The sequence below is a fragment of the Synchiropus splendidus genome, chromosome 4 (genome assembly GCF_027744825.2).
Source record: "Synchiropus splendidus isolate RoL2022-P1 chromosome 4, RoL_Sspl_1.0, whole genome shotgun sequence".
Taxonomy (NCBI): domain Eukaryota; kingdom Metazoa; phylum Chordata; class Actinopteri; order Syngnathiformes; family Callionymidae; genus Synchiropus; species Synchiropus splendidus.
In genome coordinates, this window is record NC_071337.1 from 18,651,986 (window position 1) to 18,664,764 (window position 12,779).

General features: G+C 42.3%; 1 protein-coding gene across 1 annotated transcript in view; it reads left to right on the forward strand.

The window, feature by feature from the left end:
* LOC128756765 (proton myo-inositol cotransporter-like) overlaps positions 1 to 12,779 on the forward strand; it is a 58,200-nt gene that overhangs the window by 21,078 nt on the left and 24,343 nt on the right. Inside the window, exon 4 of the mRNA XM_053861405.1 lies at positions 9,171 to 9,279. Within this exon, the coding sequence (XP_053717380.1) occupies positions 9,171 to 9,279 (109 nt within the window). The remainder of the gene's footprint in view (positions 1 to 9,170; positions 9,280 to 12,779) is intronic.

Here is a 12,779-nt window from a genome sequence, read left to right on the forward strand (position 1 = left end):
TGTGGAACATGAATCTGGAAGAAACGCTGTGAGACATTTTGTCTGACTCAATAGTGGATGTTTAAAATAAACAATGAATAATTCATGCTGTGTTGGCGGGATGGTCATGGCAGTCACATATTTTCATCAAAGTGAGAAAGTGCCCTCTAGTTCCAAAATCACAAGTATCGCCAGTGCTAGCTCAAAGTACTTCCATGGTACAACAATGCCGGAAAAATGAAAAAAAAAAACATTTATGGCTTATTTTTTCACTTAAAAAACTGTTTTCCAAAGATGTTGCTTTTAACTGAAATTAAAAATGCATCTCACAAAAGGGAAATCTGATCACTTAAAAGGTTTATTTGCTATTTTAGCACCCCGAAGAGTGAAATTACGAATCACGCTGTTCACTAATATTCTGGTTTAATTCGCCGTAATATCCCATCATGGGAGTGAAGCGATATGGGATGGGGATGATGAAGGTGACTGCAGTTTCCCACTATTTCCCTTGCGCTTCAGCAGCATTTGCGCTGGGCGGATGCTATATGTAAGTCAACATCTCTCCAAGGAAGTGGTCCGTGGTCCTCAGATGAAGCCATGAATCTCAATCAGACATTAGATTGATTGCCGGCACACTAGTGTCGACTCCTGAGACCTCATCACCGGATATAAGGTGCATGTGGGAACTGGAGGATGGATAGTTTGTTCTTTCATTGTCTGTGTGCCAGTGTGTGTGTGTGGGTCAGTCGCACGTGTGGTTGTCCAAATCTCCTGGCAGGCAAAACAGACCTCACTGAAGAGCAATATACTGTACAATCCACTGAGACACTGTTTTTCTTTCATCAGCTAGTGCTGGCCAGTTTATTTTCTGGCATCAACGTTTTCTAGTCTCGCTTTTTTAGAATGTTGTCGATGATTTCTGCCATCATCACCATCAGGAGGCAGCCATTGAAGTGAGTTGGAGTCATCCTTGTTTAAAATGGTTTTAACATCACAAAAGTCCTTTATTCTCATGTCAGCGCTGCACACCAGACCTGTCACCAGAACAAATGGACAATATAAACCATATTATTTTTGATATCTGTAGACCAAATTCACTACGATTGTAATGATAATATATATATATATATATAAATAATAAAGTAACCTTTTCAAATGTAACCTTTAAACCTTTTATCAGCATTTTTACCATTTTAATTGAAATGTCAAAAACTTGTCAGTGAGATGTGCTGCCTTTTTTTGTTGTCCCCATTTTCAAGCAAATTTACAAACTAACTAGTCCATGTTGTTTTGCTCACCTCACTCATGAGGCACAGTATGTACCTAAAAGATTCCCACTGTCTGCCACATTTGTCTTTGCCATAACCTATTTTCCTCACTTTCTACCCTGTTATGCGCTATTCATCGTGACCATCACCTGGTGCTGAACTTACCTATGTGTGCAACCCCCACTTCCTGCCCGGAGAGTCAAAGGCACTTGATGACTGACAAGGGTTTTGTTCATACTGCTGTGGAACAAACACACATAGAGACGCACCTAAGACAGGTGCACAGAGCAAATACACTTGCTATTATTTTGCCTGTAAACTTTCCTGTGTGGTCCATCCAAAGGACCAAAATTTCATTATTAATTGTGAAGAAATGTTGGCGTGGATGTCTTGCTTTTACCCTATATCCAACAGTCGCTAGTGTGTGTGGAAACGTTCAGCAATATAATATAATACACTACTGTTTCTCAGTCCTTTCATTGGACTTTAATCTACATCCCCGCACCATGCAATAATTATCACACAGAGCAATCAGGTGTCAGTCTGGTGTTTATTCGCTTAGAACAAAAACTTGTACCAACTGTGGGCATTTTGTGGATCAGTTTGAGTCCAGTGACTCGAAATGCTTTGAGCTGTGTTAGCATAGGCATGTGTGATTTTGTTCACAAGTTCCATCTCATTTTTTAGCTCTTTTACTGGAGACCAGGAGCATCCACACTGGTCCTCACAAGGCAAGGTTGGTGCAGGTTTTTGTTCCAACCAATCAAGCTCACACAGCTCCACCAACTTCACCAGCTGGGTGTCAGCTGCTACATGGGTTGGAAGATCCCCCCGGCCGTCAGATTGATGAATTTGTGATCAGTCCTTGTTGTTTGTGGGTTATAAGTTGTTGTTTGTTTGAGGACTGCTTGTGACCCCCCAGCTGTAAATGCTGCAGCTCTTTTGACCAATCACACGTGCGTCAGTGATTCATGGATCCATGTAGGAACACTTCCACCAGCTCTTCAGTCTGTGGTCCACCTTGTACCTACCATTGACGGATGACCAAATGTAAGTGTAAGAACAAAAATCAAAAATTCTAGTTGATCTCTTCTTCACCACATCAGACACACACAGAATCAATATCATCAAAGACTCATCTGCACTGCGCTGCTTTGCTTCCCTTCACTCAAACACAAGTAACGCTCACTTGAAGGCAGAGGAGCACCTCATACCGCAGCACCTTCGCCTGCAAACTTTTTAGAGAATGGCAGAAAGTTTCCGCTGATCGATGTAATTGCACAGCTGCGATCGCACCGGAGGAAGGTTGAGCGTTTGACAAGTGAAACAAGCTCCCTGTTCATTTACATGTGTTCAGCATTAGAGAAACTGAGTCAGCTGCCGGGGAACTTGAACACATAACACAGACACAACGCGGTTTCTGATGTGCTCAGACTAGACGAATCAATTGTTGAATTGCAAGTTTGCTCAGAGCTACTTGAAACGTCCCAGAAAAAGGTTTTGGAGTCAGTTAATGGCATCTAAAGTCTTTTCATTTTGGTTACGAGGCTGAAGCAGATAAAGAAAGAAGCAGAGGTCTTAGCATTACCATCATCCCCAGAGAATTCAACATGGAAAAGCAACAGAATTGAGCGGCAAGACTTCTCTGGGATCACTTAACCGCGCCGCCCAGTGTCCTTTGATGTCAAAAGCATCTGATGCACAAAGGAATCTCTTCAAATGTTCCCCCAAAATCCTCCCCTGGATGATTTTGTGTTCTTTTTCTGAGCCGTCACTGGCATCCCATCAGAACACACAGAGGTTCACAGCAAGCTTCACATCCATTTTTGTTATGTAAAACAGCAGAGCTTTCTTTTCTTGACTCATGCTACTCTTCAGTGGCCGGAGATGCTGTCTCGCCGGGAAAACAATTTACATCACCACTACCAGAGAGCTCTTCATTTGTATCAATCTTGTAACATTATTACATTCATCCGTCAAAGAAACGTGACAATCCACTGGAGGTCAGATTAGTTAGCACAGTCTAACGCAGACCTCGGCAAAGTGTGGCCCGAGGAGCATATGCGGCCCTTTGCTTGTGTTTTTGCAGCCCTCATGAAGTCAGACTAAAACTATACAACTGATAAGTTGTCATTTTCTGTCATTATTTTTTATCCTAGTTCAGTACAAGACGTTCATGACAAAAGTTAGTGTTTTCCTCAAAATACATTGAAAGGAAATTCAACATATTTTGAAATACATCATACAAATTCATCTTCGAGGTTTGGTCCATAGTTTCATTATGATTTCAATTCAAATAAACTGCATGTAAAATGATTGTCATAGGGTTCATGACAGATTTTTTTCTGTCACATTTCGATGTCATTGCTGCCTTTCTTTTGTTATGATGGCCCCTCACAACAGTCACAGTTTATAATGTGGCCCTTTAGGGAATTTAACTGCCCACCTCTGGTCTAACGTTATGAATTTCATCTCTACGAGTCAAAACTGCTTAAATGTGGGAGCAAATGAAGGATTGTAATAAGTCAAATCACAGGTACAAGTAGGCTTCTACACTTCCCTCACTACAACGCACAGAAGAAAACTTTTGTTCTTTAAGTCCTAGCTCATCATTAATCGAGTGCTCTGATTTGCGGTTTGGCAGATGTAGCACGAGTTCCCCTCTTAGTCGCCTGAATCCCCGCGTTTGCCAGATCGATGGACACTGAATCATCTCATTCTCATCTCTAAAGGGAGCATTTACATGCATCGGGGCTACACCACTTCAGCGAGCGATGATGTGCTGTATTGCAGCAGGAATAAAGAGTATCATCTTGATTTACTTGACAAGGAATGTAAAGATAGAACAAAATGTTATAGACATTTTAGAGAGGCTGAGATATTGTCATTCCCATGACAGTACTAGCTAACAGTTTGTATCAACATTTACCAACTACTGTACAATGTAGAGATCAGATTACTCTATTATGTTTGATTTAAGAGTGAATAGTTTCAACTATTTGCCTCGAAACAATGTGTTAAGGGCAATGTGTGACTTAGAAATGGGATGCCCTTTAATTCAGTTATGTCCTCAGACTGAGGAAGGCAGCATTACGCAAATGCAGCGTTCAGTCTGTCAATTCAGAAGAAAACTGACAAAATATGGTCAAATAAAAAGTAATGTCATGCAACAATTTGGTAAATAATCCATTAAATGGTCAAAGATAATATGTAATAGTTTTTGTAACTTTTCAATCTCCATTAACCAAGACAATACTTTTGTATTTTAAGGTTCAGGACTGAGTTTGAGGATTAAGGAAGAATTGTCCACATGTCTGTGCTTTGTTATTCCACTTGTTTCACATTATTTTCAAACTAATATTCACTCGTTGCACCGAGTTGTTTTGTCGGCAGAGCTTCGGATGCTGGAAGCTCTGCAGCTGCACATACTGCTTCAGTCGCCGAGATAGAGGACTCATGTCTGTTAAAAATTAATTTACTGGTCATGTCACATGAGGTAAACAGTAGCTGTGACACAAAAATCAGCCAGACCATCGGATCAGGTGTGCACGAGTGCCGACCCAATCCAGAATCACCGATCTGAACAAGCTGAATCGGGTCATTTTATTCAGAAAAAGCATCTCATGAAATGATCAAGTGTGAAACCTTTTGGATCACCACCCCTTGGCTGAACCCAACCTCATCTTGTTTTTTGTTTTTTTCGAAAGTAACTACCTGCAGCGTGAGGACATGCTACAGAATTGTAAACTTGCTTCACTTGAAAGCCTGATGTGTCAACATAACACGCAGATGATGATGGCTGACGTCTACATCCTTTCAGGATATAAAAGTCCCCTTGACAATACTCCGTACCTACTGCCCCAAGAGTGGGACCGAGTTCCTGAACCCGACAAAGCTCTACTGAAATGGACCTAAGATAAGCAGTAGCCCTTAGTTTAGATGTTAGCAATAGGTTGACTCAGGTAACACTGGTACTAGCTTACGTTTATCATGCACTCTTCACGTCATTTATGAAGGAAAACGGATTCCCCAAAAGTTGTTTTCTCATTGGCAAGCACAAGTAAGATTGACATACAACATCATCCAATAAAATCTTATGCATGACAAACAAGCAAAGCAGTTTTTAGCTTTTTCAAACCTGGCCATCAATAAGAGCTGCTCCTATTCACCGTTTTGATAGTCACCCTTGGTTACACTGTCCACTATGCGCCATTCTTCAAAGACGTTGCCTGTTGTTTGTTTGTCTTTTAAAGCTTGAGAGCACCCAATGGAGTTGTTTTGCAAACTATAAATGTATTTGGAACACATTTTATAGGCCAGACCCATTCACAGAAGGATTCAATATGTTGTCTAGATTATTATTACCCAGACAAATCGCTAAAAAGAACTGCATGTTTTGAAAATTTGACATATTCATCCGCATGTTATTATAAGAGTTCAGGAAAAAGTGACAAAATAGCATATTCGGCTGGAGGAGCTCAGCCTTGCTCAGACAACTCCATGAAAAGTATGAAAGGCAGCACCTGTGAGCTCTCCACTCAGTCTCAGTCGGCACTTGCTGCTCTGATCTGACTCGGGATTGCGTAACTGTTCACTCTTTTCAGAACAAAGCGTTTCTGCGTCTGGCTGCAGGCCCTCGCCCCATGACGCTTCTGCTCGTCCTCCCGACGCTCCCCTGCCATCCAGATTCTCCTAAAGTTCATAGCGTGGATGAAAATCAATCTCGGCCCGTCTGACCTGCCTCATCCATCCATCCGTCTGTCTGACTGTCTATCATGGCAACCAGAAGCCCCTCTCGGTGGTCTTGTTCAAACACAGCTGCAGGCAGAATCGTCAGACTGATGAGATTTGTCCACTTAGAGGCCTGTTTCTGTATCACATTACACACAAATGATGCCGTCACAGTCTCTTTGTTTCCAATACTCCTGGAATTATTGTGTGCATACTCAGCCAAGAACCAAATATTTGTTCAGTTTATTGTCCACATTTAATATGATGGTCAACTTTTTTACTTTCTGATTTAGTAAGAATTTTAAAAAAATACATAAGAAAAAAATGTATTCACAAATTGTTTGGGTTTTGTTCACTGTTTCCTGAAGAATTATTATTATTTATAATTTCAATAATTCAATAAATAATAACAATAATATTTATAGTTTAACAATTCAGTCATTATTTCTTATATATATATATATATATATATATATATATATATATATATATATATATATATATATATATATATATATATATATATATATGTATAGTGGTACCTTGGTTCTCGACCACAATCCGTTCCAGACGGCCGTTCGAGAAGCGAATTGTTCGAAATCTGAATCGATTTTTCCCATTACAATGAATGGAAAAAGAAATAATGCGTTCCAAGCCTTAAAATAGTCTTTTGTAGGAGTGAATGTAGAGTGTGTGCTGCAGGTGCGCTGTTCCTCTATGTGTGTGGCCGCTGCATGTGGGAGGGGTTGCCGAGTGAGTGACGTCTCTCCAGAAGTGAAGAGGTGCCCGGTGCGTGTCCAGCTCTGAATGTGCGCTTCTGTGCAGTTTGGCTGTGACAAAGTCATAAACCAAGTAACGCTCTGTCCCAGACTCGCCTCATCCCTGTCCCAGCTCCAGCCAACAGGACATCAAACCCTGGAGTGAGCGCTCCAGCCTCGGAGGTGTGGAGAGCGAGCACCTCCCCTGTGACACTCGACCACGGTCCAGTGCGGAGACAGGAAAGGTTTTACACCTCAGTATGAAGAAAAAACAGTCAGTAAATGTAGCTAACGGGACACGCTGCATACAGAGGCTGCGTTATACACAATAACAAAGCGCATCGTGGGTGGTTATGTTTTTTCCGGCTTTTTTTGGGGGTGTTCGAGTTCTGTTTTATTTTATTTTTTCAGAATTTCAACTTGACAAAAGTGATAGAAATGAAATAAAATGACTCAGCTGAAGAGATAACTTAAACATTGTGATTACTGAGACGTATTTCAGGTGAGTGTCTTGAGGGAAGTTGACTTCAGGTGAGTGACAACAGGAGGGGGAGGGGCATCGCTGATAGCGTACAGCTTGTGAAGTGTGTGAGTGAGAGATGAGTCACGTGTGACTCTTCATTTCAGATTGCGTGTTGCTAACATCAGCCCCCAGCTGCCCCTGATGCAGCTCTTCATCGCCCCCCGAATTTGCGTCAAGCAGCACCCTCCCTTTGAATGATGCAGCCTGGGGTTCATTAGTGAGAAATGAATTGACAGGTTTGAATATTCCCTCGCGGGGAGACATTCTCACTCTCTTCCTCATTATATTTCATCAGCCGCTGGTCAAATCCTGAATAATGGGAGTCACGTGACATGACTCCCTGTGCCATAATTGGTCATTGGGGCTGCCCACAAGATCATTTTAGTCCTGTTAAAAACTAACCTTTTTTGTGCTCTAAAATATGCAACATGTTTTATGGAGAGATAGTGGCTGGACTTGGAGGAGAGGGATGTTATTCAAGTGGACAGAGAGAGCGGGAAAAGGATGTGTGGAACAGCAACTGGTTGGTCTTCTGCACAATGAGATTCAGACAACGCCGGTTCAAGCTGTCAGCATGTAAAAGGTTGATTTTGAAGGGAGGTCGGTGCAGAGATTGAGGCTGTTAGAATGAGAGGTCAGAGATGAGGCAGAGTCTTATCAAGCAGGTGTGGTGAGCCTTTCCTCCTTAGCACTAATGCTGCGTTCCAAGAAATGACGTCTCAGCAGAGTTCATTGCGTTACAGTTAGTGAAGACGGAAAACAAAATGTCCATGAAAGCTGTGTACGGCACCTTATTTTTGTTTGCAACTTCAAAACCGGCTGGATGATGAGGTTGATGATTGAAAAGTTCTTCTTCCTGTTTACGTTTGTGAAAGCCATCTTGGATCACGTACTTGGGGAGGTGAGGATTCTCCGATTCTCTGACTCGCAAATCCTACATTGGGTGACATAACCGAGGGTGTAACAGGGAATTTCCAAAGTTCCGAGCTGAACTTGAATGTACCCTATCAGTGTTTCTCTTAAGTTGGAGCAACTGAACTTGAGTCATGGAGCTATAAGAAATGTGGCTGGTCCAGAGTCCTCCCACACACAGCTGCTCCCAAACGTGTGTATCTGAGTCCTACATTTGTGTTTTGCATCCCGCCTGACTTGCGCATGTGTGTGTACCCACTGGTTTGTCTGATCTCCTGACACCTTGTGTGAGTGCGTGTCTCCTCATCCAGCAGCTCCATGCCTGTCGAGGCACTCTCACATCCTATTAAGACTTGTGTTCCCACAGGACCAGTAGCTTCTCTGTGTTTGTGCAAGGACACAGTCTGACAACACCGGGACAGCAATTGACAGCAAATATTGGCTTCATCTTAAACATCACAGACAGTTCTGAATTTTTTGGAGTGGCTGACTGTCGATAGAGCAGTTGTCATTTATTCCGCATGTTCAAATCAGCTCACAGCTGTGTGCAGTGGTGGAAAATATTCTTCACTGGTCTCCATGGTTTATTCATGAATACTGTACATGACAGAATGTTGATATCGAGACTGCTCAATATCGCGAAGCCGAAATGTAATACCATGTATAAGAGAAAAGTGGAAATATTTGTACTGTTCATACAAAAGAGAAAAATAAAAGTTGCTGACACAAAAAGCAACAAACGCTACAAAAGAAATATACATGTAACAAGGTATAAATCTACCAAATAAAGCAGTATAGATCAAATGAACAACATAACCTGTTTGGAAGTGGAATTTCAATTTTAACTGGCTTCTTTGGTCTAAATTGTTATTCTGCAGTGTGAAACTTGCATCTTGTTTTTGCATCTTATCTGCGGCGTAAGGGTCTCATATGTGGGATTCTGTAGCAGTTACCACTCTGCTTGATCTGTTTTGAATTAATTCACTGTCTCTGCTTTAGACGGCCCGGTGATCTGGCGGATGCTGACCTATCCCCCTACGCGACGTGCCCTGATCGTGGGTTGTGGCATTCAGATGTTCCAGCAGCTTTCGGGAATCAACACGGTCATGTAAGTTTCCACCTCCTTTGCTCTCAGCCTCATGTCGAATTGGCGACAGGTCATTAATGCAAATTTGTACTAATAGTTCTGGGAAGAGGAAAAAAAAGATGCCCTTTTCTCTGGATGCTCTTCAAGATGAACACGATTCTGAGGTTCAGAGAGTGAGAGTGAGATATTTATAAAAGTATTTTTTTAATAGATCATAATATGCAGGAAGATTTTAATCAAAACTCTAGCTTTTGTGTCTTTTTTCTGTTTGTTCATGTCAAGGTGAAAAGTCAGGAGAAATAGTTCCAGTTCAAGTGCATTCATTGTCGGCTTCCTCTTAAAGGCAACTTGAAAATCTGAGTCAGCGTGTCACATTTCCTACCTACTCATTATACATCATCTCGTCTCCTAACTGTCCACTTCTCCCATGCGGAGACGACAAAGTCTCTCTCTTTCCTTTCATCTTTCCATCGGTCTCAGCTCCCCTCTCAGATGAACTATAATACTGGCTGTGTAAACAATCAGGAGATGTGCTGTTGCCTGGCAACCGTCAGTGGCAAGCAATCGGATAAATGTGCACTTGTACTTGTGTGTGATTGAATGCCTCCAAAGTGACAGCGTCCTGTGTGTGGGGTTTGGATCTGTGCCTGTGTCACTTGCTGAACTATTCCACACGTTTTGGTCACCTAAATACTGACACCTGTGTAAACATCCTAACAAACTTTGTGAAGTCGCGTCCATAAATTGGAAAGTGAGGGGCAATCCTCAGTAACATTCTCCACCCAGCGAACCTTCTGTCTGAGGCCAACTAAACAGTACAGTGAAATATTCACTGCACTTCGTACGGATTGGTTGCAGCAGGGTACCAGATGCTGATTGATGGACATTGCACCAAGATCCACAAAGTAATCAGACAGAAAAGTGGGAAACAAGTTGCAATGTACAAGACTGAATCTAAATAACCCATTTCAATTTTTCAATTTTTTTGATGACAAGATGTCTACTTTCTACTCTCTACTCAGTTGAAGGCAGCATCAGAAGCTGTCGGCGTGGGAAAGGTCAACTTGTCATTCTAACTGTAGTATGATGTTTCAATTCGTGCACCAAATGTTGACTGAGAGGGAATCTGTGTCTTCTACCTCCAAGACATGCTGTTCTTGTTTGGAAGAATAGTGGGAAAAATGTTTTGTTCACTTGATGTATGTAGTGGCGGTAAAAAATAGAATGTCTTTTCACATAGCTATGTCAACTAAAATGTTATGGAGAAAAAGTTTCCCTTCCTGTATGATGTTCCAAAATGCGAGGTTGGAGTTAGGAGGCGCAGAGAAGAATTTGGGATCTGTCAAGATGTCATCTGGTACATGTAGTCACTCTTATTGACGGAGCCAGAGAGGTTGCTTGAGACGCTTTATGTACCAAGTAACACATCATAAGGTTCTCACCAAAGGCAGCACTGTACCATGGTGAACCCTAACCCTGTCTTTTATGCGACCTGCTACCCACGGTGTCAGGATATGCCCTGGAAAGTGGACCATGTGACTTCTGCGTCAATATTCGACACAAAGGTCATTCAAGGAATGTTGTTATTTGTCACCTTGATGCTGAGAATGTGTCGGCACAGCTGCATGTCAGGCTGACTGCAACTTTGTTTACCAGAACTAGTGGACCAGTGAAGATTTCTGTTCAGAGAGAGGATTGAATCGATTTACTGTTAATCAAATTTGAACGTGTGTTACAATAAGGTGAAAGGAAATTCTTGTCATTTTGAAAACACATTAGCATATTCCGACAGGTGAGTTGCTCACTCATCAGGCGTTGTTTCTGTTTCCAGTGGTGACACAGTCGGTCTGTCACAAATCTCTAAATCCTCATTTGTGGAATCCCGTCCAGTCTGCCTCGTTTGCGCGACATTTATCTTCATCCTCTTGTCATCTGTATAGATTTCTGCTCGTGCCGCCAGACAGAATCGTCCGTCTTATTGTTTTCAGTCTGGTCTGTCTGACTACTCCCCAGTCTGTCTGCTTCGCCACTTGATGCAGATATGCACTGTTGACAGGTGGTGAAGGCAACTGCATTGTATCCTGTTGCATGTTTTCTGAACAAGATCAAACAATAACAATGTTGTTTGTGCGGGTGAACGCTCCAAACAATGCAGGTGATTGGTCTGAAGTTTAAAACACAGAAGCTGACCTGGGCAAAGTGTGGCCTGGGGGCCAAACGCGGCCCTTTGACGGTATTTATGTGCCCCTCCTGGAGTCTGAGTAAAACTGTAAAACTGACATTGTTGTTGTCTCTGACAGCATTGTTCTTTTGTTCATTATGATGCAACTGAAACATAACTTTCTCGTTTGATTACTTTTCTTGGTTGTTCGCCTTTTCCGTTGGCTATTTTAGGAGTATATCTTGTCCCTTAAAATACATCAGGAATGAAAGCAGATTTTGAAATATATGAGACACATCAAGAATATTTAAATGGAATGTGGTTTAAATTAAATAAAACACAACAAACCAACATTTTCGGTGCGTTCTTGAAGTATACCTTACCTTATATACCTTCTTCTGCCGCTTATCTGGGGTCGGGTCGTGGAGGCAGCATTCGGAGCAGGGAAGCCCAAACTTCCCGCTCCACACAAACCTCCTCTAGCTCATCCCGGGGGATCCCGAGGCGTTCCCAGGCCAGACCGGAGACATCATCTCTCCAGCGAGTCCTGGGTCTTCACCGGGGTCTCCTCCCGGTAGGACATGCCCGGAACACCTCCCCAGGGAGGCGTCCAGGGGGCATCCGGATCAGATGCCCGAGCCACCTCAGCTGGTTCCTCTCGATGTGGAGGAGCACCGGCTCCACCCTGAGATCCTCCTGGATGACCAAACTCCTCATACTCTCTCTAAGCGTGAGCCCAGCCACCCTGCGTTTTTGAAGTGTAATTTTATAATCACACATGATTTTTAATTTTTTAATTTTCTCTTACCCTCCATTCTTTACCTTTTTCGCACAACACTCATAATATATAACCTGTATGAAATGACAGGTGTATATGAACTTCATACACATGAAACTTCAGGGAACATTTATGGTGGAGGTTGTGCTGAGCACATTCAAAAGTATGATAATGCAGTGTCAGCAAACAGAACATTTAAATGACAGACGTCCTGTCCCATTAACCACAAGCTCAGTCGAGGCAGTTGGGTACAGACTCACTCACTCATTTGAAATACAGTACTGACCCAGTTTCATAAATAGACCAAATGTAGTTTACTCCCCCTATGGTGTTACATTTCCTCCATTCGAACATTCTCTCCATCTGCCCCCTCATGAGTCCCTCCTTCTATTAGCAGGTAGAATATGAAAAAAAGACTGGAACAACTTTCCGACCCCGCTGCTTCTGCTGATTCGGCCCATGGGAAGTCTGAGATGGAGAGCACTGACCAGGAAATTGTTCAGACTGAAGAACAGGACAAGAACTTTTTTTCGGTTGAAAAGTCTAGTCAGGCTCCATATTTAGGTTAGATAATAATATATA